Source organism: Rattus norvegicus, chromosome 14, assembly GCF_036323735.1.
Source record: "Rattus norvegicus strain BN/NHsdMcwi chromosome 14, GRCr8, whole genome shotgun sequence".
NCBI lineage: Eukaryota > Metazoa > Chordata > Mammalia > Rodentia > Muridae > Rattus > Rattus norvegicus.
In genome coordinates, this window is record NC_086032.1 from 108,320,173 (window position 1) to 108,347,740 (window position 27,568).

Genomic DNA, 27,568 nt, shown 5'->3' on the forward strand with positions numbered 1-27,568 from the left:
AGGCTATTCATTGTTACCTATGCGGTTGGAGCCCAGGGTCAGTCCATGTATAGTCTTTGGGTAGTGGCTTAGTCCCTGGAGACAAGTATGTTTTATCATGGAATTTATGTGTAAAATTCAGCACTCAAATTAAGCATTCAAACTCAGGCTAATGTCACAATTTTCTGGTGCACATATAATGTGAATATATATATTCATTTTCTTTAACATAAATTAAATAGTATATATGTATGTATATATGTATTGAACTCAGCATGTGCACATAGTAGGAAAGTACATTGCAACTGAGCTACACACTCAGCTGATTAATTTATTTTATTTTATTTTTTTAAAGTGAAGAGTTTTATTTTGTCTCACAAATTTAGAGTTTTCATTCCGTGATCATTTGGCCCTGTTCTTTGCACACCAGAGCAGGGGTGATTTTCAAGTTATTCACCTCTTGTTAGAGACGTAGAGGTGGAGTGGGAAGGAACTTTGGTCTCACCACCATCTTCAGGGTCACATCCCCAGGGTCCAATGACCCCTCACTAAGCCCACTTTTAACATTTTCACCCCCTCCCAGTAGTACCAACTAGGGATCAAATACCAAGTAGTTGAGCTGATTAATTTATTTTAATGGGGACAAACTATCCTGTTATTGCGAAAGAACTTTGCCACTCCTTAATAAGCAGTGCATACTTAGTTTTTTTCTAAGAAATATTATATTGTGGCTTAAAATAATGAAATCTTTATGCTTTTATTTCCTTCTGATTTCTTCCATATTATTTCAAAGAAATGAGGCAGAGAATGTAAAGACACCCAATGCTCTATGGCCTCCCCATCCCCGCATAGGTTACCCTATTCGCAGACACATGCATATATTATACATGCATACACATGACACACACAGACACATATACACACAGAGTAAGACATAGACACATACACAATACAGACTATTGCTGTTGCTCTTAAATGCTCATCATCTCACTAGGATAGTGAAACTGACCTTAGCAATACACTTTGGTGGCAGGACATAAAGAAATCAAGCCAGAATTGAACTAGATGTTTCCTCCCTTTGGAATAGCTTTTGTAGTCCCTGATTGTGCTATGAGAGAAGCTCTGGGTGAAGTCATCAGCAGTCTTCCAAACAGGAGCCCTCTTATGCTGTGGTGCTGACTTGTCAAACAACATGTACCCACTACTGTAATAGTGGCATGACAATTATGGAGGAAACCAACTGCCCTCTAATTGGATTTGCGCCCCAATCCAAAGGAGGTAATCCATGGATAGTGTGAACATAGTCAAAAGTTCACAGCTTGAGAGGTTGGGGTGGGTGGGTAGATAGTATTGCTAGATTGCTAAATGGACATGGTGTCAAACTTGTTTCTAAATATTTATGAACAAGTGCTACTATCAACTTTGATTCGAGAAGTAGTTATTTATTTACTTAAACATTTATTCATTTATTTACTTATTGCAATAAATGATGGTGAATGCAGAGGCTCATGGTTGGTCAAGGTGCTGAGAACTAGTCACTTCTGAGTGCTCAGTTCTATATGGGACATTTATATATTCTTCACTAAGGCTGAGGAAACATCATGGAAGAAGGGGTTAGGAACAATATAAGAGCTGGCTGATGGGAAGAAAGGCTGTTATAGGGAGGAGGGCTATGTTGGACAGGAGGACTACTTTTTGGATATGACAAGCTGTCACAATCATGAGTCCATAGCAGCTATGGTTGTTTAGAGTAGGCCAGTGGCAGGCCAAGCCTGTCAGCATTCAGTCATCGACAGAATAGAGGCTCACACCCTCCCTAAGGAACTTTATTGTTGGCTGCTGTTGATGGCTGCTAGGAAAGGATCATCGTTTTCAGTGGTGTAGTACTGGTTGTCTTTCTGTGTTGACAGCTACATGTCCATGCTAATGCAGACTGCTTTGGTTATACTCGGTGGACAACATCATAAATTAAAGCAAAGAGATGTGAAAGTGAGAAGAGGACTGTATGAAAGGCACTGGCAATGGAACTCACCATTTTAATATGCACAAAAATATGACCACATGGACATTCCTGAAACTTGATGCAGGTATGTGGTGTTAGAATAGAGGAAGAGGAAAACAGATCCTCTATAAGAGAAACAGACAATTAGGAAGATGGTCATGTGAGTGTATTTCACATACTGAGGATGGTACCACAGAGGGCAGAAGCAGAGGCAGACAAGAGGTGGGCAAGGAGCAAACTCATCTGATTTACTGGGAAACTTCTTACTCAGCTTTCTCTCAGTCCAAAGACATGGCTGTAAGCTACTGACCCTATGGCCAGGAGTTTTAGTTTCAGTGATGGTGAATCAGGTAAAATTTCTGGACAATAATATCTTGTAGTTCAGCAGTTTCCAACCCATAGGTTGTAATCCCTTTAACAGACCTCTATATCCAAAAATATTTCCATTATGATTTATAACAGTAGAAAATTTTCACTTATAATAGCAATGAAAATAATTTTATGGCTGGGGGTCACAACATAAGTAACTGTATTAAAGCAGCCTTAGGAAGATTGAGAATCACTGTTTTGGTGACTGTATTCTAAGAGTCATTTTGTTAGTGTAGGAATCACTGGATTAGCATAGCAGCAGTAGGAATTTTAGCAGAACTTACAGGCTGCCTGACAAGCCCTGAACACAGGACAGAGAGAAACATGGTACAAGGACACAGACAAGCAGACAGGGTAGGTAGAGAAGATTCTGGTTTGGATATTATAAGTTTATCTGGTATCTATCACAGGAAAATAAATTATCCTAAATAGAAGGACAAACAACTCCAACTTTAATACCCAGTGAGTATGTTGTGTCTGATCCTATTGAGGCCTTCAGTGTAAAAATGAGGGATGGCCAGCTAGTCAGAGCTGGACAGTGGGCTATAAGAGCCACTGTGTGCTTAGCACTTGGGTGGGCAAGATGAGAGGGCTGAACCAGACCAGCACTGCTGGGTGAGATACACGCATGTGGCCTTTCCACCTCAGCAGCCTCAGGGGAGTAAACTTCCCACAGAGTCTGTAAGAACATGTGATCTGTCCTTAGAAGTCTCGATGATCGTTTCTGACTGACTCTGTTGTTCTAAGCAGTCACAAAGCTTGCAAGATTATAAAGGAAGCCCAAAGCTTCCGTCATTCAGTAGAAGTATCAGAAGGTTCAATGCTTTCAAACTGCCACAGTATGTGGGAATAAGAAAAGAAGGACAGCTAAGAGATCCAAACAGACTCCACAGGTGTCAGAAGTCAGCACTGGGCTAAGGAGGAGGGAGCCTGAGGTTGATTAGGACACATTACATTGCTGGTGTGATAGCTGACTTCTCTGCCCCTCTTACACACTGCTGTATCTTAACAAGTACAACAGTAAGCCACTTCACAGGTCGATGAGGAAGTTTGTTAAGATGTAAGGCTTCTGCTACAGCACCAGACATTGCCCCATTGAATACACTTGAGCAACTTTTGTTTACAACTCACTTGCACACACATTAGCTCATTTATTTTTCACATCTGTTGCAGCTGTTCAAATTACCATTGTATAAACAGATGAAGAACTGTGACCCTGAGAGGTCAGGTAACATTTTGAACATTACACAGCCGGGGACTGTGGCTAGTGATAGTGATAGTGGAGGCTTGGGAACTTGTTTTTCAACTCTCAGAGTCAATCCTTCCCACGGCTGTGCAGCTGCTTCCCAAATAGGAGCATGCCTCGAGACCACTCCTGTGCCCACCCGTGCTGTAGGACCAGCCTCCTGGAAAAAGCCACTGTATTGTTGGCATTTATGTTGTTCTCCCAGGAGATGCCAATGAAGCTGCCTCCACCCTTGCCCACCCTGGGTATGTCTGAAATGTATTAGCCGATGTGAACAACTGTGGCAGCAGGTGTGTGCCTGCAGGCACCCAGCCGCCATGCGGGAGATATAGAGACTGCTCCTTTTGTTCTGAAACAGAGGACTGGGTATGACCTTTTCTCCATGGCTAAGAACAACACACAAGACAGACACATCAAAGTATAGCTTTTCTCTAGAAACTATGCAAGAGAATATAGCAGGCCGAGCTGTGCCTGACCAGGATAGCTGCTAGGAATCTTGAAGAAGGACAGGTCTGACTTTCCTGTAACCAACAAGGCCCTACTCACTTCCTGGGAGTTCCATCTCGGCCTGCCTCAATTTTCTGTTCTGGGTAGAGGGGTTCAAAACTAATAAGGGAGTATTCAAACATTGATATTCTTGCTTCCTGAAGAGCCCACAACACTGATCAATCAGAATAAACGTTCATCTATTGACCCATCAGACACTGCAAATGCCCAGAAAGGACTAGCAAGTTTGCTGCTCCCCGTTAAAGGTCACCCCCACCCTAAGCTCTGAAGAATTTTTTCCTGAATCCCGAAGAAGGAAGAGATCAAATTCCTGTCATAACATACTTCAGAAAGCAAGGGGCAGCCAGAAATTCCCATTTATCTGAGGAATCTTTGAAAATCCTGCCTTGGGTGGAGTGACATTTGCTAACAATGACAACAGTGAAGTTGGCAGGCAGTCCTGGGTGCAGCCAGACAAATCTAAGCACACTGTCCCTTGGGGTCTGTGTCTCAAGACTTGCAGGAAGTTTCTGAGATCAGCAGGAACTCTGTCCTGGCTTGGGAGATCACTCCAACCCCAGGATTCATTTGCAACTACGCCACAACAGAAATGTGTCCTAAAAAGAGCCCAGTGGGGCCTCTTCACCTTGCCATGTAAAATGTGGGCAGAACCACTCACAGAATGGAGTTCTCTACAAGTTTACTTCGCTCCTGCCCAGTATAGAAAGGGAAAGATAGGAGCCTTGGACAGTAAAACCAAATCCATCCTATTAACTGTGCTACCATTGGTCTGCATTCTCAATGTACTAGTTTTTGAACATTTTAATCACCAAAAATGAGTAATGTCCACAATACAACTTAAAAGAAATTTTCAAAGCATGTTTCCAATTAACAATGCATAATTTTCACAACACTCTGTCTTCCTATGAAAATGTAATTTCAACTTAATAAAACTGTAGCTGGCAATATGGGTACACATCGTGGGCTAAAGATGTATGGAACTACTGTTCTGTGCTGTGGCAAAATCACAACTGTGCTTTAAGCAAGGGGAAAGAACAAGTCACTCATCATTCTGCATGTGAATCACTCTCCATGACTGTCAAGGACTCAGCGTCATTTTCTGATTGGCACCATGAGAAACATCAGCATGACATTGATGCACAAACTACCCAGGGGTCTGGGAAGGCAAATACCACATATTTGAAAAACAGAGAACAAATGCATTTCAGGGGTATGTATGCCTTTCCTTTTCTTCAAGACAGTGTTTCTCCAGAATCAGAAAGTCATAACTGTAATTTAAATAGCTATTTTAATTTGCCTCTTAAATTTGCATGAAGGAGCTGTCCATGCATCTCTGTATAGAAAGTGCTTACTATGCAACTGACACCGAGTTCAGTCTCTGGATTCACAGAGCCCACTTCACAAACTATCCTCTGACATGTGCTGAGACAAGTTAGGGCTCACAGATCCAAACATTAATGATATGATCCTGACTGTAAAGATGGAATAATTAAATTCCATGTCTTCGGGCTTGGGACTCTTACAGCATTTCAAATCTACTGCCTTTTATTTTCTTAGAACTTATCAGTCATAATTCTTATTATTCTTATCAGTATAGCTACTATATTGCTCTTGCTTTGTGAATTAGAAACCAGTGTTTAAGTAGGCAGGGTCTGCTGTATGCTGCCTTACTGTCTAAACAATACTTTTTAGCACTTGGTTGTACTAGGTTTGAACTGCCTCCTCAGTGATTCTCAGGAAGTTTTTCAGCTTCTTGAGGAGGGGTTACATTTAAATGATAGATGTCAAATGTCTCCAAATGCATGCAACTCATGTTACATAACACACACACACACACACACACACACACACACACACACACCTACATACTGTACAGTATGGGCAAGGTAAAGGATCCTTAATAGAATTATGACAGCCTCTTAAAAATACCTTTAAAACATCTCCAGTTCCTACATCGTAAAACGCAAACTGCTGCTATTTCTTGCCTATTAAGAAACAAAACCAAGGGGTTGGGGATTTAGCTCAGTGGTAGAGCGTTTGCCTAGCAACTGCAAGGCCCTGGGTTCGGTCCCCAGCTCCGGAAAAAAAAGAATAGAAAAGAAAAAAAGAAAAAAGGAAACAAAACCAAAAGCAAACAATGTACCTCAAATTAAGTTGGTTTAGCAAAGAAATAAGAGTGAAAATTCGTCACTTTATTACTACAATTAATATTCTATCCAAGGAATCCTCCCTAAGACTATGCTATGGGCAGTATATAATTCACAGGGTTTTTGAGGGATTAGGAAGATAAAATAGGCAAAGTAGTTTAGCAGCTCTTTGTTCCATTGTTTGAGAGATGTGCTTGGTGGGACTTCAGATAGGAACACTTTGCCCTCATTCATGTGTGCACCTTGGTGTTGACCATTGTCTTCATCATTGTTAACATTATTCCATTATTTTGTATCTACTGCTGTGGAGCTTACGGGAGAAGCCTCCTTGGTTATTTTCTGCCTGACCTCAGATGCTCATTGCCAGCAACAATGGACAAATTCGAACTTCTCTCCATCACTCCCAACACTGGGATCAGTGTCTTTCTTTATCATAGACTGCAAGAAAGCACGTGAGCCATCAATCCAGTGTGTTTTTATGAGCCTCCAGGAGCATCTAAATAGAGGGGCTGAAAAGCACTGAATTTACAGCCTGTACAGTGGAGCTCTGAAGAGAGTGCCTTGTGTTTTCCTCCTCTACCCCTGCCTGTTTAGAAACAGGAGAGAATTCATTCGATAAAGCCACACAGGGGTTCTGGCTGTATCAGACATTAGTGGAAATCCACTCACAGTCAGCTTGGTTTTTCTGAGACATCATTTTCTACAGTGATTTTGTCACCCTGTCCCATTATGTCTCTGAATTATTATCTTGTAAGGACACTCAGCATTGCACACTGGGGATGAAGTCTTCATCCACAGTCTCCTTTCATTGGCCTTTTTGATGTCTAGATGGTGTTGGCTTTTGAAGACAATTGTATTCTTTTCCACTCACCAAGTGCTTGCAGGAAAGAATCATTTAAATAATTAAAACAACAACAACTGTGATCCTTTCTTTACAGGTATGAATTTTGGGAGGATTGTTCTTTATATTTGATGTTCTATGCTTTCAGTATTATTGTGTATCTTATTCTAGTCCTTGTTTACATATTTCACATGCATTTATATTGTATTTTTCCCTAGCATCTATGTGTGTTAGAAATGATGAGTTCCTCATCTGGTAGTTTGACTAACCCCCATAGGCTCATGTATATTGATTTGCTTAGTTTCCCTGCCATGCTCCCTTTGAATTGTTTGGAAGGATTAGGAGGTGTGTCGTTATTGAAGGAACTGTGTCACTGGTGTGAATTTGAGGTTTCAAAAGCAGATGTTAGGCCAGGCTGAGCCTTTCTCTTTCTGCTGCACTCTCCAAATCAGGACATAAAGCTCTCAACTACTTGCTCCAGTGCCATGCTTGTCTGCGTTCCACCATGATAATAGACTAACCTTCCCAAACTGTTAACAAGCCTCTAACTCAATGCTTTCTTTGATAAGAGTCACCTTGGTCAAGGTGTCTCTTCATAGCAATAGAATATTGATGAAAATACTCCCACTGAAGTTTAGCCCAACACAGTGATGAGAAGTCTAACAGGATTCTAAATTCTCAGAGCAGTAAAAACCCGTCTCTCACGTGTCATTAGCTGCTTTGGTACTTTATATGCTGCCATCAGATGTTCATTTAGGTTTCTTTGTTTGTTCGTTTATTTGTTTTTATTGGATATTTTCTTTATTTACATTTCAAATGTTATCCCCTTTCCCAATTTCCCTTCCAGAAACCCCCTAGCCCATTCCCTCTCCCCCTCCTTCTATGAGGGTACTCCCCCACCCACCTACCCACTCCTCTCCGCCCTGGCAGTCCCATACCCTGGGGCATCTAACCTTCACAGGACCAAGGGTTTCTCCTCCTATTGATGCCAGACAATGCCATTCTCTGCTACATATACCGATGGAGCCAGGGGTCCCCCTCGTGTATACTCTATGGATGATGATTTAGTCCCTGGGAGTTCTGGGGGAATCTGGTTGGTTGATATTATTGTTTTTCCTATAGGGAAAACCCCTTCAGCTACTTCAGTCCTTTCTCTTAACTCCTTCATTGGGAACCACGTTCTCAGTCCAATGGCTATCTACGAGCATATGCTTCTGTATTTGTCAGACTCTGGCAGAGCCTCTCAGGAGACAGCTATATCAGGCTCCTGTCAGAATACATTTCTTGGCATCTGCACTAATGTCTGGGTTTGATGACTGTATGTGGGATGGATCCCCCAGGTGGGACAGTCTCTGGATGGCCTTTCCTTCAGTCTTTATTCCACACTTTGTCTCTGTATTTCCTCCTGTTAGTATTTTTGTTCCTCCTCCTAAGAAGGACTGAAGCATCCACACTTTGGTCTTCTTCTTTTTGAGCTTCATGCCGTCTGTAAATTGTATCTTTGGTATTCTGAGCTTTTGGGCTAACATCCATGGAGGTCAAAGGGATACAAATTGGAAAGGAAGAAATCAAAATGTCATTATTTGCAGACAATATGATAATATACTTAAGTGACCCCAAAAGTTCCACCAGAGAACTCCTAAACCTGATAAGCAACTTCAGCAAAGTGGTTGGATATAAAATTATCTCAAACAAATCAGTAGCCTTCCTTTACTTAAGGATAAACAGGCTGAGAAAGAAATTAGGGAACTGATACCCTTCACAATAGTCACAAATAATATAAAATACCTTGGCGTGACTCTAACCAAGCATGTGAAAGATCTGTATGACAAGAACTTCAAGTCTTTGAAGAAAGAAATTGAAGATCTCAGAAGATGGAAAGGTCTCCCATGTTTATGGATTGGCAGGATTAATATAGTAAAACTGGCCATCTTGCCAAAAGCAATCTGCAGATTCAATGTAATCCACCTCAAAATTCCAACTCAATTCATCATTGAGTTAGAAAGAGCGATTTGCATATTCATTTGGAAAACCAAAAAAACCCCAGGATATTGAAAACTATATTCAACAATAAATGAACCTCAAGCTGCATTACAGAGCATTAGTGATAAAAACTGTATGGTATTGGTACAGAGACAGGCAGAGAGATCATTGGGATAGAATTTTAGACCTAGAAATGAACCCTCACACCTATGGTCACTTGATCTTTGACAAAGGAGCTCAAACCATCCAATGGAAAAAAATAGCATTTTCAACAAATGGTGCTGGTTCAACTGGAGGTCAGCATGTAAAAGAATGCAAATCAATCTATTTTTATTGCTTTGTACAAAGCTTAAGTCTAAGAAAAGATCTTTACCAATCCTATATTCAATAGAGGGCTAATATCCAATATACACAAAGAATTCAAGAAGTTAGACTCCAGAAAATCAAATAATCCTATTAAAAAATGGGGTGCCCTATGGGTTGACCTCTGCACATTAATGCATACCTTGTCAAGAAATTGATTATGGTCCTAGGTCTGTTGCTGGTTAACAATTCAGATGGAGAAATCTCTTGTGCCTCCTGAGCTTCTTAATAGCTATGAAATTAAACTGTTTTCCTTTCCATATAGCTAGATAAGATTACTATATTACATGAATATATACTAATAAATGAATTAATAAAAATGTCTTAACATAAAAATTTATGTCAGTGCTAATAGCAATCTTAGAGTTGAAAACAATCCTTACAGCATTTGAAAATGTTAAATTATAAGAAACATCATGTGTTTGGGTAATTAAAAAGATCTATATCGTGATAAAGGTTTTCAATCCATCAAAGTATCTAGTAAGGATATTAAATAAAAAAAATCAAATACTCTTGTGAAGTGTCAATATACCATTTGTACTAAGAAACAGTTATGACTTTAATAGATTTCAGACTTCATTTTGGTTGGATATATCCTTTAAAGTTCAAACATATTATTGAACCTGGAATCATCAATGCTTTTTATAATCATTCATTTTCCAAATGGTTGCAACTGAAAGGTTAATGACTACTTTTGTGAGGAAGCATGATTTTTTATTTTTAATGGAAAAAGAGGTCCTCATCTTTGAAAAGATTAAGAACCAATCTATCCTGCAGACTGGTACAACTATTCTGGAAATCAGTCTGGAGGTTCCTCAGAAAATTGGACATTGAACTACCTGAGGACTCAGCTATACCTTTCTTGGGCATATACCCAAAAGATGCCCCAACACATAACAAAGACACGTGCTCCACTATGTTCATAGCAGCCTTATTTATAATAGCCAGAAGCTGGAAAGAACCCAGATGCCCTTCAACAGAGGAATGGATACAGAAAATGTGGTACATCTACACAATGGAATATTACTCAGCTATCAAAAACAATGACTTTATGAAATTCGTAGGCAAATGGATGGAACTGGAAAATATCATCCTGAGTGAGGTAACCCAATCACAGAAAAACACACTTGGTATGCACTCATTGATAAGTGGCTATTAGCCCAAATGCTCGAATTACCCTAGATGCCTAGAACACATGAAACTCAAGACAGATGATCAAAATGTGAATGTTTCACTCCTTCTTTAAAAGGGGAACAAGAATACCCTTGGGAGGGAATAAGGAGGCAACATTTAGAACAGAGGCAGAAGGAACACCCATTGAGAGCCTGACCCACATGTGACCCATACATACACAGCCACCAAACCAGATAAAATGGATGAAGCAAAGAAGTACAGGCTGACAGGAACCAGATCTAAATCTCTCCTGAGAGACACAGCCAGAATACAGCAAATACAGAGGTGAATGCCAGCAGCAAAACACTGAACTGAGAACAGGACCCCCGTTGAAGGAATCAGAGAAAGGACTGAGAGAGCTTGAAGGGGCTTGAGACCCCATATGAACAACAATGCCAAGCAACCAGAGCTTCCAGGGACTAAGCCACTACCTAAAGACTATACATGGACTGACCCTGGACTCTGACCTCATAGGTAGCAATGACTACCCTAGTAAGAGCACCAGTGGAAGGGGAAGCCCTGGGTCCTGCCAAGACTGAAACCCCAGTGAACGTGATTGTTGGGGGGAGGGTGGTAATGGGGGGAGGATGGGGAGGGGAACACCCATAAAGAAGGGGAGGGGAAGAGGTTAGGGGGATGTTGGCCCGGAGACCGGGAAGGGAATAACAATTGAAATGTAAAGAAGAAATACCCAAGTTAATAAAGATGAAAAAATGCAAAAAGCTCCTAACCCCAAACATCCAGGAAGTCCAGGACACAATGAGAAGATGAAACCTAAGAATAATAGGTTGGGAACACCCAAGGTACAATTCATAGACCACATGAAGCTCAAGAAGATTGAAGAACAAATTGTGGATATTTCAGTCCTTCTTAGAAGGGAGAACAAAAATATTCATAGGAGCAAATATGGAGACAAAGTTTTGAGCCGAGACTGAAGGAATGGCCATTCAGAGTCTGCCCCATCTGGGGATGCAGCCCATATACATACAGCCACCAAACCCAGACAATATTGCTGATGCCAAGAACTGCATGCTGACAGGAGTCTCATACAGCTTTTTCCTGAGAGACTCTGCCAGAGCCTGACCAATTCAGAGGGGGATGCTTGCAGCCAACCACTGAACTGAGAACAGGGTCCCCAATGGAGGAGTTACAGAACGAACTGAAGGAACTGAATGGGGTTTTCAATCCCGTAAGAAGAACAATATCAACCAACCAGACCCCCCCACCACCACACCGAGAGCTCCCAGGGAATAAATCAACATCCAAAGAGTACACAGTGATGAACCTGTAGCTCCAGTTGCAGAGGATGGCCTTGATGATGGGCATCAGTGGGATGGGTCCTGTCAAGGCTCCATGCCCCAGTGTAGGGGAATTTCAGGGCAGGGAGGTAAGAAGGGTTGGGTGGGTGGGTATGGGAGGACCCTCATAGAAGCAGGGGAGCAGGGATGAGATAGTGGGTTTCTGGAGGGGAAACCATGAAAAGGGATAACATTCAAAATGTAAATAAAAAATCCAATAAATGAAAAAAAATACATCACCAAAAAAAAAAAAAAAAAAAAAAAAAAAAAAAAAAAAAAAAGAACCACTCTATCCTATGATAGTAGTACCCCACTATTGGGCTATTTGCTCCAAACTCTCATCTTTTAAAAGCCTCAGTGATGTTTATCAGTCAACCATGTGATCTATTGCAGAGAATATGTTATTTACTAATGGGTAATGTGCTGTTTGCAAATACTTTACTTAAAAGAGAATTTGAGATTGATTCAAGGTGGCAGACTGATTATGTACACCTGATGCTTATTGTCCCCTCTAGTTCATAAAAGTACAAATAGATAAATGTAAATAATATCTATTTTAAGAGAATTCAAAAAACATGGAATAATATAGTAATAAAAATACATTTTTAGAGGCTGGAGAGATGGCATAGAATTAAGCCATCTCTCTCTGCTCTTCCAGAGGAGGTCCTGAGTTCAATTCCCAGCAACCACATGGTGGCTCACAACCATCTGTATTGAGATCTGAAGCCCTCTTCTGGCTTGCAGGCATACATGCAGGCAGAAAGCTGTATGACATATACATAATAAATAAATATTTTAAAAATTCATTTTTAATTTTTTATTAGATATATTTCTTTACTTACATTTCTTTTTTTTTTTATTTATTATATGTGAGTACACTGTAGCTGTCTTCAGACATACCAGAAGAGGGCATCAGATCTCATTACAGATGGTTGTGAGCCACCATGTGGTTGCTGGGATTTGAACTCAGGACCTCGGGAAGAGCAGTCGGTGCTCTTAACCACTGAGCCACCTCTCCAGCCCACTCTTTACTTACATTTCAAAGGTTGTTCCCCTTCTTGGTTTCCTGTCCCTAAGCCCCCATTCCCTCCCCTCCCCCTCCGCCATACGGGTATTTCCCCTATACATCCCCCTTATTGCCGCCCCCCCATATTATCCTGCACTGGGGGGATCCAACCTGGGCAGGACCAAGGGCTTCCCCTTCCCCTGGTGCCCCAACAAGGCTATTCTCTGCTACATATTCAGTTGGAGCCCTGGGTCAGTCCATGTATAATCTTTCAAGAGTGGTTTAGTCCCATTGTTGTTTTGATGGGGTTGCAAGCTCCTTCAACTCTTTCAATACTTCCTCTAATTCCCCCTAAGGGGGTTTTATTCTCAGTTCAGTGTTTTGCTGCTAGCATTGACCTCTGTATTGGACATGTTCTGGATGTGTCTCTCAGGAGAGATCTATATCCGGTCCCTTTCAGCATGCATTTTTTAGCTTCATCAATCTTACCTAATTTTGGTGGCTGTATATATATGGGCAACATGTGGGTCAGGCTTTGAATGGCCATTCCTTAAGTCACTGCTCTAAACTTTGCTTCCATATCCCCTCCTGTGGATATTTTCCTCCTTTTAAGAAGGAGTGGGAGCATCCGCATTTTGGTCATCCTTCTTGAGCTTCCCGTGGTCTGTGGATTATGTCTTGGATAATTTGAGCTTTTGGGCTAATATCCACTTATCAATGAGTGCACACCAAGTGTGTTTTTCTGTGATTGAGTAACCTCACTCAGGATGATATTTTCTAGTTCATCCCAGTTGCCTATGAATTTCACAATGTCATTGTTTTTGATAGCTGAGTAGTACTCCATTGTATAGATGTACTACATTTAAAAATACATTTTTAACCAATTTTGAAAGATATTGTTGAAGAACAAATGTTGGGAAGCATAAAACTACAGGAAACAAAAGCCTGCCATGTGGGTATAAATGAAAAGTGGTAGACCTGATGCCATGATTCTCAATCTTTCTAAAGACGCAACACTTAATAGAATTCCTCATGTTGTGGTGACCCCAACCATAAGATTATTTTCATTGAGAGGGAGAGAGAGAGAGAAGCCGTGGCAGGACGATGGAGGCCGACATTAAGATTCCGCTCTGTGTATTTACAGGTTGTTATCAATGTTCCTCAGGAATGGATGGTACTGGGCTTTGTATGTTCAGGTGGGCAATTATATCTTATCAATTGGGTCAAAGATTATTGTGTTGTGTGTTTTTTTTTTTTTTTTTGACATGTTCACATATGATTGGCTATTTCACCTGATGAGGTAATAAGGTATAGCTACACACATTGGCAGGTTTGGGGCATCCTGGATGTTGGGGGCTGGGGGCTTATCTCTTCCTGCCAGGTGGCCTGTGGGTCAGATCCGGTACTCCTGGTCTGTTCTGTATTCCTTTCCTTTTATGGTCTGTTAGTTCTAGCGGCAGGGCGGGGCTGCCTGGACTTGCTTTTCACAGTGTTTAGTCCTGAGTTGAAACATACTCTTTTAACTTCATATTTTTTTTTTTTTTTTGGTTCTTTTTTTCGGAGCTGGGATAACTTCATATTTTTAAACCTTAAATCTGTATAATTTTCCTTTCATTCCCCTCTTCTTCTACTAAGTAATTCTAATCTTAGAATTTTGATATCAAGTCTCGTATTTGGTCTCACCAGTTGTCCTAACTGACTGGTACTGTTGTCTCAGAACCATCAACCGCACAGCACTCACTCGATTTGTAACAAAAGCAATTAACCTGTTTGTCACGCAGGGTCCAAAAACTAAAACCAAGAAAATTATTAGTAATGGCCCAGCCATATAGCAGAGAGTAGGGTAGTCATCCAGGGAGACCGAGTGAACCAAGACTCAAATCAACCTTGTTGAGCGTCTCTATATTTTTGTAGGAGTCAAACCTATTAACTAGTTTCTCTAACACACATGGACCTATAATCAGAAGCAGAAGCAAAACTAAGAAGGGTCCCATAAGGGAAAATACCAGAGTAGTCATCCAAGGAGATCTACTAAACCAGCTCTCAAACCATCCCTGATGCGCTTCTCTGTCTGCCTTTTGTCTAACCTTTCTCTAAGTTTATTCATGGAGTCTTTAATTACTCCTGAATGGCAGTTCGGAATTCTCTATAAGCCTTGCATTGCAACAGCAGATGTCCTTGTGCTGCCCTTGCAGCACCTAGATAGCCTTAGCCCTAAGTAATTCTCAACTCCTTTTTTTTTTTGTGTGTGTCTTACTAAGTCTTTAGCATCAGGATTCCAATCTGGACACTATCTAAACCTACACACCAAGGTCATGACTAGCTTTTAGAACTTCTAAACTTATACAGATTGTGATCCCTGAGGCACAGTCCCAAGAAGTGTTAGGAGTATTAACATATGCAATGTTACATCATTTGTAATAGAAATCAAGCCTATCCCCACACCTATCTTGATAAAACCCGGGGCAAACATGAAATTAAGTCTAGGGAGCTTTTTGAAGATCTGAGTTTCCCTCTAGGTCCCAGCTCTCAGCCCCAACAGCTAGTACACGGCTGGTGAGGGCTGAGAATTGACAGCTGTCAGGGTGGTCAGCAGCAGCAGGTATGGTCCTTTCCAGTGAGTATCTGGGTTCGGTGCCATCGTATGTAGCCGAGTCTCCGACCTGGAATTGGTGAGATGTCTCAGGGGTCCCCAGGGCATAGGCTGCTGCCAGCTCTGAGCAGATTTCTTTCTTTTTTTTTTTTTTTTTTTGGTTCTTTTTTTTTTTTTTTCCGGAGCTGGGGACCGAACCCAGGGCCTTGCGCTTCCTAGGCAAGCGCTCTACCACTGAGCTAAATCCCCAACCCCAGCAGATTTCTTTCTGTATCACCTGTAGGTCTTTTAGCCTGGCACACAAATCATTATTACTATGGCACTATGACATGTTGGTTCAGTAACATCATCTAATACAGTCAGGGGGGCTGAGGCCCCATTTAAGATCTCAAAGAGAGTAAGGCTGAATCTGGAAGGGGTATTGCTCTGAAGAGAGCAAGAGGGAAGGAGTGTCACCCAGTCTGCGCCAGTCTCCATGGTTAATTTGGTCAGGGTCTCTTTTAGAGTTCTATTTATTTACTCTACCTGTCCTGAACTTTGAGGTCTGTAAATACAATGTAATTTCCAGTCGACCTCTAAATACTTGGCCACGCCCTGGCTTACCTTGGCAACGAAAGTAGGGCCGTTGTCTGACCAGATTACCTTGGGCATTCCAAATCGGGGGAAGATTTCTTCCAGTATCTTCTTGATGATTGCAGAGGCCGTCTCTCGTTTGGTGAGGAAAGCTATCTATTCCTGAAAAAGTATCTACAAGCACTAGGAGATACTTGTGATTATATTTTTCTGGTTTTATCTCAGTGAAGTTCACTTCGACTTTTTACCAAACTCTCTAGGTCTCTTTGCCCTGTTTGCTTGCTAAGCATTCACTTATTGACATACCTTATACTTTCTACTGCCTCTCTGGCTAAAATCTTAAAGTCTATTACATACACTTAACTACTTGGACAAACTTTTTATCTCCTAAATGAGTCCATTTCTGTATTTGGCAAAGTGAGTCTTTTCTTTGTTCTCTGGGGGAGTATAGCTTTCCCCTCAAGTGTGCCATTGTCCTTTATCTTTTAAGCAATTTGGGCCTTTTCTAAGTGAGGCCATCCCTTAGTCCGATCCTAGTTCTCAGTGGCTGTCTCTTGCAGGCCTGCAACCAGGATAGGCTCCTGCATAGCCATTTCCCGAGCCACTTTATCTGCTTTGTTACTGCCCAATGCCACTGAATCTCTTCCCTCCTGATATCCTGAGCAATGAATAGTACTCACAGTTGTTGGCTTCACCAGGGCATCCAAGAGATGGCAAAGGCATCTGCGGCACTGATGTACTGGGGGGTTGAGGTTCAGCCATCCTAGATGACATTGTGTTGTCCACCATGGCAGCACCCACTTATCTCTGACCTTCATGAAGAGAACTGTTCCCGTCTGTGGACAAGGTAGCCTCGGCTTTCAGCAGGGGTCAATCAGCCAGTCGCAGAGGTCTTCCCTCCACCCATGGGCTTCTGCCAGTGCTTGACACTCGTGCTGTGGTGGCTCCAGGTCAGGATTGGGCAGCAAGGTGACCAGATTGCCCCCAACAGGTGGAGAATCTAGTCCATGGCAGCTGACCAGTGGTCACATCTTTTGGGACACTCTATTCAAAGGCAAAACATCAGCCACTCTATCACAGTTTAAGTCCTGGATTGGGTGATAATTGTTAGTGCCCGGCTGGCAGGAGTGATATGTTCCAAGTAGAACAGCGCTAAGCCATTCATCTCCCAGCATCAGGTACTGGTGCAGTGAGACAGGTCTTAAGCTCCGCATACATAGTCTGTAGATATGCATACACATGGCCTCACCCAGCCATTTCAGCCCACGCAAGCCATTTTGGGGAGCAATTTTCTCATGAGCAAGGGATGGGGGCAGTCAGGGATGACTATGAACTAGTGGGTTACCCGGCCCACGCCAAGGTCCACTGTTCTTTGGGCAGTCCATAAGTATTGTTTGTTGCCAGTAGGCCCCTGTACACAAGGTCTTTGGATACTGGCCCACTGGAGCATAGGAGCACAGAGCATTGGGTCCCTGAATCCATAAAACAACTGGGCAGGCTTCCCTCCTATCTCTGCACATAGCCAGCACTCCAGGACCGAGAGGCTCTCCAGTGTCCCCTCTTGTTCTTTCTGGGGCAGTCCCTGACCCAGTGTCTTTTTTTTTCTTTGCATTAGGCACACTGATCTTTAGCCAGGAGTTCTCTTCTGTTGCCAGGTACTGTCTTCCTAGGTTCCCTAACTACTGTGGCCAGTATATGTTCCTCTCTTGTCTTTTATCTCTCTTTAGCTCTCTAGCTTCCTCTTCTTTTTGTCTCTTTTCTTCCCTAGCTTTCTGCTCTTTTTACCTTCTTTTCTCTTTCTCTTTGTTTAACCTTACTTTCTCTGTAACTTATACTAACTCTCAGCAACTTAGCTTAACCCTTCAAATTTCTGTAACTTTCTCTTCATACCCTTTCCTTATCTTAGCCAGATTGGTGGGGCATTTTCCAGCCCCTAGGAGACCCACCCTTGGAGCCTGGGGGCAGACCTGGCACTCCCTACCTTCAGGCGTCTGAAGAGAGCAGGCAGAAGTGAGGGCCTTCTATCCATGTCTGGAACATTCTTTCTGGCCTCTAGTAGGATTCTGTCTTTCCTCGGTGGTAAAGAAGACCTGTAACAGTTACTAACAAGCATCTCACGTGGGATGGTGAGAAAACAAGAAGGGAATCTAGAGGAGAGAGGTCCACTGAAGAGGACAAATAACATTTAGTCACACAGCTAAACCAGGAGGCCTGTTTTTGGACAAAAAGCCCACTGTAAATATAAGCACAAGCTTTGTCTATGAAACAGAAAGGCGAGCAGAGAGGCAGCCTAGCTGTTACCGGCTGTCTCTCTGGGCTTAGATTTTCCCTTAAGGAGTACCTACCTCCCTTCAGTGTCAGCTTGGTGGCTTTGCCTCTCAAGAGAACCAGCCTCCAAATGACACTAGGCTTCTAGTAACAACTAATAACAAAAGGATGGAGAGATGGTTAGAACCTGGGTGCTAGATACTAAGCAGCTGACAAAAGAATTGTAACCAGTTCACCTGGGGCTTTCAGGACTTTAGTAACAGCCCTTTACCAAACTGTCTCAGTGGGCTATAGGCCCATGGAAAAGAAAACATTAATCCTGACTGGCAAAACAAAGTTCTTCACAGTTGTAGATTCTTTGAAACTATTTTAGGGGCTCTTTTTGTCCCCCAACCTGGGGCATTTTAACCATAGGGGCAGGAACTGGCTGCTGTGGGGATAGGACCAAAGGCACTCTCCATGTTAATGATGATCAGCGAGAAAAGTAATTTAATGTTGGAGACTGACTCCTCCCTTGGAATAAGGACAGCAGATAAGGCAGGCTTCCTTAAAGAACTTCTCTAAATGAGCGCTCTCCTACAGTGAGCAAATGTCAGAAATTCCTTTCCTGTTCTTGTTTTCCTTATAGCCCCACTTAGCTCTCATCCTTTTTAGATCATTCTTCCTGTAGCATTTCTAACACAGCCTGTCCCTTTTTTATAGCCTGTTAACAGCATTTCTGATCTTTTAGGCAGCTACGCACTAAGTGCCATACCGGCTGAAACTCCACCTTTAAGATTCCTTACTCCCAAGGAAAATTTAAATCTTTCCCAGTTCATCACAGCTGGCTGCGAGCACAAGTACAGATAAAACACTATGTTTTTGTTTTGTTTTTCTTTCCTTTTTTCAGAGCTGGGGACCGAACCCAGGGCCTTGCGCTTGCAAAGGCAAGAGCTCTACCACTGAGCTAAATCCCCAACCCCCAAAACACTATGTTTTAAAAATTAACTTTGGCTATCAACCAACACACCGCCACTAGAGCGGGGTCCACAAAATTAAGTTTCTTACTCACTAAGCGTTAAGGGGACCAAGTAAAGCTCTTCGACGAACAAAGCAAACAGTTTCATGATTTCAAACACAGTTGTCGGTCCAAGATTTTAAACACAGTCGTCAGTCCAAATTCAAACACGAAACAAAAGTCAAAAAGACACTAACAGACACAACACGTCCAGAAAACCACAGTCAGGTCACAAAGAAGACAAACAATTCCAACAGTCAAACAAGTAACAAGCAGACGCACCGCACGGCTTCGGTACCAAACTGAAATAAAAAATTCAGATGGAGTCAGCAAGGGTCTTGGATCCTCTACTCCAATAAAATTCAGACAGAGTCATCAAGGGTGCGGATCCCTCCAAAAACGGACGGAGGTGCCACGGATCCGGATCTCCCTCTCCTCCAACCACCCTTGGAACGTCTTCCAGGGCTGCAGGGGAGAAGTCCGAGCTGGTCAGCTCCTTCTCTGGCCCGTCCAGATAGTCCCCAGATCTGAGCCTATTGATCGATCGTTCACAGGACAAGACACAACAGACAAGACAAACGCCGGCCGGCTTACCTCCCGGTGGGTGGTCGGTGATCTCTGGGCGGAGGGTCTCCAAATCCCGGACGAGCCCCCATAATGAAAGACCCCTGGAGAGGACCTTTCCCTCAGGAGGAGTCCCAAGCGCCCAATGACCGAGCCGAGTCCACTCGGATGCAATCAGCAAGAGGGTTTATTGGAAAACACAGGTACCTGCGGGCACACAGTCTCTTTGGAGGACTTGCCGTGTTGTGTGTTCTTTTATGTGACGATTTGAGTGTAGGAAAGTGTGTGGCCTCTGGAGACACTGGGCCACCGCAACGTTGGGATGTGTTTCCGCCAAGATATCTAACAGATATCTTGGGGCACCATGGTGCCAGACCTAGCGGGGTAAAAGATAACCTTACTTTTTTTTTTTTCTTTTTTTTTGTATTTTTACAACAACAGATGGTGAACCAATGTGTTAGGCAAGAATCCACTAGTAATCCTAAGAGTCGAGAGAAAGTTTTTATTTTCTAAGAGGAGGCCGGCGCCATGTTAAGTCATGTGATATCTCAAGGATGGGAATTCAAACAAAGAAATGGGGAAGCCACCTGGGCTGGCAGGCTGTAGGTCCCCAGCTGTGTGAGAAGTAATGGCAGCTCAGAGAGTTAGAGATTAAAAGCTGCTTTTTAAAGAAAGTTGTTTAGAAAGTCTTTCAGGATTCTCATATTCTTTTTAACGTGGGCTCCATGGGAATTTTGGGTTGAAATCCTAGTTAGACAAGCTACTTCTTTATTACAGGTATTATTAAAAGGTGATTAAGTTTGTTTTTAGAAAGAAGAGATTACCTGAATCAGGTGGGGATTTTCACCCACGGTTCAGAACTTGATAGTGAAAATTAGTCACTACCTCCAAGTAGAGAGTTGTGATGAATGTCTGTAACACCAGGGAGAGTGAATGCAGACATATATTATAGAAGTTATTAAGGTTAAAGAAAAATCTGTGGTTCCAGGTAGAGAGCTTAACACATGGATATATTTTGGGTTAAAGTCCTGAGTTTTAAGTTGCTTATTGGTATTAGAATTGATAGAAGGTGTTTAGGTTTGTTTTAAGGAGAGTACAGAGATTACCTGAATCATGGTTTGGAACTTAGGGAAAAATTAGTCACTGACTCCAAGTAGAGTATTGTGATATTTAAAAGTTATTAAGGTTAAGTAAAAATCTGTGGCTCCAGGTAGAGAGCTTAATAGATGGATATATATTTAGGTTGTTAAGGTTAAAGAAAAATCTGTGGCTCTGGGTAGAGAACTTGACAGATTGAGATATTTTGGGCTAAAGTCTTGGTTTAATACATTGCTTTTTGATATTAGAATAGATAAAAGGTGTTTAGTTTGTTTTATGAATTACCCCGCTAAAGGCCATATGGCTCGTTGATGCCGGCTAGCGAGGGTTTGTGGTTACTTTTGATATTTACTACAACAGGAAGCTCAAATTCTCTTAACGTGGGTTCCACAGGAATTTTGGGTTCATTTCCTGATATCATAGAGTACAAAAGCCTATCAGGCTCATTGTTTAGCTTGCTTCCTTTTTTAAAAATTTGTTTAATCTTCATGATGGGTGTGACTTTGAGTTTTATGGTTATATTATTACTCTGGGAGAGAGTGCAAGATACAAGATTATCTGGTTACAGACTAAGGAACACAATATTTTGGGAGAAAGACTTTGTCTTTGTGTTTTTAAAAAGTGTGATTAGGTGCTGGAAATCTCACAGAGTCATACTGATCAGATTTGATAGAGGTGGACTGCCTGAAAAAATTGATTCAGGAGAATCAAACAAGATATCTCAATTCTAAACTTTTGTCTTGAGAGCTGTATATTTGCAGAATGTGCCTACTTGGATTCCTGGTCTCAAAGACTTTCAGCTGGGTCCAGTCAGGACACATAGGCTACAGCATTTGCTTTATTCTTCCTACCCCCTTCCCCCAAGGATATCTCAATGTCCATGTTCAGCTTGAAGAATTTATGGAGGAGTCGTCGCCTCAATTCCCTGGACTTTTGGGGGGCTGGAAGTGGTTATTCTAAAGTTGTTTTTATGAGGAATTTAAAATTGGTTGTAATTTACAGGGAGGAATTAGCTAGATTGAGTTGCACAGTCATAATCTCATTTGGTAACTTAGTTAAAATAATATCTTTGCTTTGATATAGAATTTATTTGTTAAAAGAATTTAAAAGTACAAGGTTTAGAGCCAGTCCTTCTAATGATGTCATTACAAACTTCTGAGTTGATTACACCTGTGAGTTAAGGGCCAACTAGCAAATTCACAGCTCTGACTCTGTGAGAGTACTTTCAAGATATTATTAAGACATAAAGACAACAATACAGATTGTCTTATATAGGTAGATAGTTTTCAAAAACGTCAGAAATCCACAAAATTTGAGATTTAAAGTTATTTATCTTTTGTTTAGACATATCTGCTCCTAACAGTTCCCTTTGGTGGATTTAACGAAGGATTTGCACATCTCTACCTCCAGGTGAGGCAACACTTTGTGGCTAGGCAGCCACTAGACAAAACTGCCTGTTTCATCTGCAGACTAATACTGTCCAGAAAAGGACAAATTATGCAGAATAGTTGACTGATAAACTCTGCCAAGACAGGGTGATCAGCCCTTCAAACTCTGCATTTCAAGTCTGTCAGTTGATTTTGGGCCAGAAGGCTGAAGGCTTACGCTAACAGGGGACTGTGCTAGTGGAGTTTTGTCTCTACAACCTCTCAGTTCTGAAAGCCGTGTTAGGCTTCCTGTGTGTATAGATATTTGGTCATTCTCAGATTTCTGATGGGGTTGAAGACTGATTATAGTTTCATAGCCTATCAGGCCATTTAACTCTGGAAATACATATTTTATTAGATAGTTATCAGATAGTATACAAGCTAGCCAAGATATAATATAGATTTTAAGCCTTTCTTAAGCTGGAATGGGTAACTAAATGTTCTGTTTAACTGATATAGTGATGAACTGGGTCTTAGATATATTTTATGCTTTTAATTACAAAATGACAATAGTTGTGCTCAGCTAATATTTGAAACATTTTTTTTAATTAGACAAAAAGGGTGAAATGTGGGATGATGTCACAGGCGAGGTAGGTACAAGATAGGAGGAGGCCTATCATTGGATGAGAAGGAAGGATAGGCGGGAGAAAAGTGAAGGAAGAGTAGGAGACTGGAATGGAAGAGAGAGGAGAGGGAGAGAGAGAGAAGCCGTGGCAGGACAATGGAGGCTGACGTAAAGATCTCACTCTGTGTATTTACAGGTTGTTATCAATGTTCTTAAGGGATGGATGGTACAGGGCTTTGTATGTTTAAATGGGCAATTATATCTTATCAATTGGATCTAAAAAAAAGATTATTTTCATTGCTACTTTTAACTGTACTTTGCTACTATTACAAATCATAAAGTAAATATCTATGTTTTCCCATGGTCTTAGGTGACCTCTATGAAAAGGTGTTCAACACCCAAAGGGGGCATGACCCACAGATTAAGAACCACTGATCTGATGGAATATTAGCCTAGGATTAATGGGCAAGATAGGTATGTGTTACTTTGGGGCATGTCTCAGTTTGAAGAGTTAGGGAATTTTACACAGAAAAGCAAATCTGTCATCCTTCCCCATTCTCAGACTTGGGATGAGTAATAGGAAGCTAGGGCAGAAACTAAGTCATGCAGTAGGATTGGAGAGGCAGAGCAATGCTTAAGAAGCTACTGTTTCCCACTGGAGTTGGAGCATCCATTACTTAAATCATCTTCAGATTCGGTTTGTCTGTATGTCATCCCTGTTCCTAAGCTAGTCAGCAGTAAACTAAGAAAGATATACTAATGATGTTCTAGAGATTACTGAATTGAAGAATATGCAACCAAGAATGTAAGACATCTCATTTAACAAAGAAAAATCACTATATTTAAGGAAGCAAATATAAGACATAAAGCCCAAATACAATAGTCTGGGTGCTGTTATATCTGTAGTATAGTCACATGTATTAAGTCACATGTATAGGTATTGAAATATGCACTTGGTTTAGTGGATATGTTTAAATTTAGTGTTTTATGTTTAAATTGTTCATCTGACAGAATAGTGAATATGGCTGAAAATCACAGTAGAAGAAAGTTACTGTAAAGGAATTCATACATTACTTTGTGGTAAGTACCATGAGAAAGAGAACGAGGGGAAAGTTAGGGGGCACAGATGACAGTCCCAAATTGTTGCAACTTTCAATTAGTAGCTGTTAGAAAAGAGAAGAGAGGAAACAGAAGAGATAGAAGTAACAAAAAATATAGTGAAATTTCCTAATGTATACACGTACATATTTATACACATATGTGCATAGCATGCACATATGCACATGCACACATGCAAACATGCAAACACATGTGTACACATATCACATTTGAACACACATGAATACACATGCATACATGAGCATACAGATGCACACTTACTAATGTGTGGGCATGTGCACATGCACATACATGTACACACAGGCATACATGCACACACAAATGCACACACACATATGCACATGCATACACACACATGCATACACAGATCTTTAAGGTGCTTTAACTCCATTATCTTCAGTTTTGAAGCTTTCATCATTTTTGTAACAGACTTTTGCTCTTCTTTTTTGGTATGATTTGTATTTTTATTTGAGAGTTGTTCTTTCGACAGGTCTCCTTATACACCCTAGGCTTGCCTCAAACTTGTAATCCTCCTGACTCATCTTACTGAATGCTAGGATCAGAGACTTGAGATGTCTGGCTTAGATGTATGATTTTTGTTTGTGATTTAAATCCTTTTTTCCCCTGTGGATCATGGAGATATATTGGGGTGAGGGTTGCATTGGCTTTTGTTGGGCATCTCACAAGCATCGGTAGAGGACTTATGTTCACAGTGTTAACTTTGTGAACTATGAGAAACCCTCCACATATACTCTTATTACAGACTGCAATGTGGCACACAAGTACTCACTGGAGTGCTAACTATCTGTAGTTTAGACAGAAGCAAACTTTCTTGATGTCTTCTTCATTATGAATGGAATAGAGTTTGCCTTGAATTGGCAGCAAGCTGCTTGAGTCTGGCTTCAAGATTTCAATTCCACCTCTTTGCTTTGGAGACCATAAAGTTACATATTTGCTCAAATGTGGATACAAAATCAAGTCTTTGGGTTTCTTTTCAAATCTGATTACAACTCCCTCCTTTTTTCCTCTTTATTGGTGTTTTTACTGACCTGATTCAATACAGTGTTTGTTGAGTGAAATGCTACACATTCTCAATTGCATGTGCTTCTTCAATTATGAGATTGACAGACCATCATCAGTATGATCTGTTTCAGAACTACAGCTAGCTTTGGAAGGGGTTGAGATTCACAGGTAGGATCTGAGGATGATTTGACTAATGGGTACTGTATATGTAGTCAACTTTACCCTGAGTCTAGTGCTTTTAAAACGATGAGGCAATGTGTATGTGTTGACAGTATCATCGGGTGCAGAAACAGGCACATTTCCTATTTTGGAATATGAAAGTTATCCCTTTTATGATTGTCTATATTTGGTTGTTTACTTTCTCCTGAATTTTGGCAGCAATACAGTTCACCATCAGCATTCATCCACCATGACACAAGAGTCAGAAATCACAACACACAAAAATGATGCTTACTTTCTGTAGTTTATTAAAATGCCTCATATGGGTCAGAGGAATAAAGGTATAACTAGTATTCATCAGAGTAAAATTTCATCTGCTTCAGCTTGTACACAGTACAAATGCTCCCACCTGAGTCTATGTGTATACAAAACTGCATGTGTACATCATGGCACACGAAACATGACAAATCACAAGAGCCATAGGAGCAGTTTTCACCAAATCATCTGAAAGGGAAACTGAGCTAGTATGATGAATGATGTGGCTAAAGCTATAGCAGATATTTCATCTCCTAAGTACTTGTGAGTCCTTAGTGTGTGTATGTGTTTGTGTGTTTGCATCTCTGTGTGTACACGTGTGTGCATGTGTGTGTGTGTGTGTGTGTGTGTGTGCATCTGTACTGGTGATGCTTTTCATTTTCACACTCTCAGCTGTGTATAGAGTCTAACTTTTAGAATAAGAAAGAGGACTTAAAAGTTATAGAAAATTATACTTAAAATGTAAGTGTAGGAGTAGTAATGATGGGATTACAATAATTTATTGATCAATGTGTTCAATCTCATGCTGAATAATTTTATGAAATCTATAGAGGTCAAGTAACTGACCCAAGGCCACATAACTTTCATTAAGTATAAGTCAACATTCTTATCAGTGGCTTTGATTTCAGGGCTGCAATTAATGATCATGTAAGCTGAGCCTCTTTTTTAAGACCTCGTTTTTCTTGTAAGTTGTTTTATTTATAAATAAAGACAGTGTTTTATAATTTACCACTCACTGAGCCACTTAAAATTTTGATGCATTATTAAACCCTTTTCCGCCTTTCCCCTGTTTATGTAAATTCTGTGTTCTAAAGCTACTGACAACAACAACAACAACAACAACAACAACAACAGTATCAACAACAACAACTCCAATGATGGATGAATCCAGTGTCAAGTGTCTACCAGACACTGAGGAAATCTGCCTACATTCCTGAGATTACACTTTTGATACCAAAGCTTAACCGCATTTACCCTGACTTTTTTATTAGTGGGTTTAAAGGCCAGTGCCTGGTGAGAGGAGCTTGTCCTACAGTTGAGAACAACACTCTTCCAGTCATCTCCCATAGCCAGGCTTCTGGGTCTGCTGGGCTGGGCTGCCTTCTGGTTCTGATAAGCTGTTCTAAGTCTCCAGCAGCTCTTGAGAATTCTTTTGGCACAGGCGTGGTGAGGTCACGTTGTCTCCTGATGAATTTCCTTTGTCTGTTTTTTGGGGCTGTTCTGATGAACCTGACCCTGGAGTGTTCAATAATACCTCTGGTCCCTTAGGAGCTATTGGCATAGTCTCTGGCTTTATCTTTCTCTGTACGAAGGTTCCGTGTCTCTGGAAAGGAAAACAACCATGACATAAGCTAGGGGAAGAAGGAACTGTAGCTGAGTATGTGGGTTTGTTCAAGTTCTGGTGATGAAACTTGCTTCTCTGCCTCTTCATCGACTGTCCCCTCTGTGCCAAACTGAGGACCACACCAGAATGTCTGGCAAGCCTGTAAATGGGGTGAATATAACTGAAAGCAGGGAAGTAAAACAATCAAAGACGTGCCTGTGCTTTTCCATTGCTAGAGTGCATGCAACTGGCTGTACTAAGTTTTATTATTATTATTTTGCTTTGTAGGTTGCTATGACTGCAAATGAATCTACAATTCATAGAATTGATGATTGTGTTCAATGTCCAAAAGGATTACTCACAATGAACTATGAGACCAAGCATCTGGATGGGAGGAAGCACTCCAGCAATTCTGGTTCAATTCTGTTCAGCCTTTAAACTTTATCTATGCCTTCCTGGCACACATACATTAAGAACATCTAAAAGTTTATCAATATTACTTCAGTAAATGCTTTCCAGGAAATAAATCAAAACCCCTGTGGTCCTTGGTTTTTATGACATGTAGCTGAGTTTAGTCCACTAATGACTATATTTGTTTAGATAAACTTTTAGAAAGATGAGCATGACTT

General features: G+C 41.2%; 1 protein-coding gene and 1 long non-coding RNA gene across 2 annotated transcripts in view; one reads left to right on the forward strand and one right to left on the reverse strand.

Annotated features, from left to right (window-relative positions):
• The first annotated feature begins 1,336 nt into the window (after positions 1–1,336).
• LOC120096711 (uncharacterized) lies at positions 1,337–27,472 on the forward strand. Its single transcript, XR_005493549.2, has 2 exons — positions 1,337–5,313; positions 27,228–27,472. It is a non-coding gene; the product is annotated as an uncharacterized LOC120096711 (long non-coding RNA).
• C14h2orf73 (similar to human chromosome 2 open reading frame 73) overlaps positions 26,587–27,568 on the reverse strand; it is a 33,156-nt gene continuing 32,174 nt past the window's right edge. Inside the window, exon 5 of the mRNA NM_001109095.1 lies at positions 26,587–26,939. Within this exon, the coding sequence (NP_001102565.1) occupies positions 26,739–26,939 (201 nt within the window). The 3' untranslated portion in view covers positions 26,587–26,738. The remainder of the gene's footprint in view (positions 26,940–27,568) is intronic.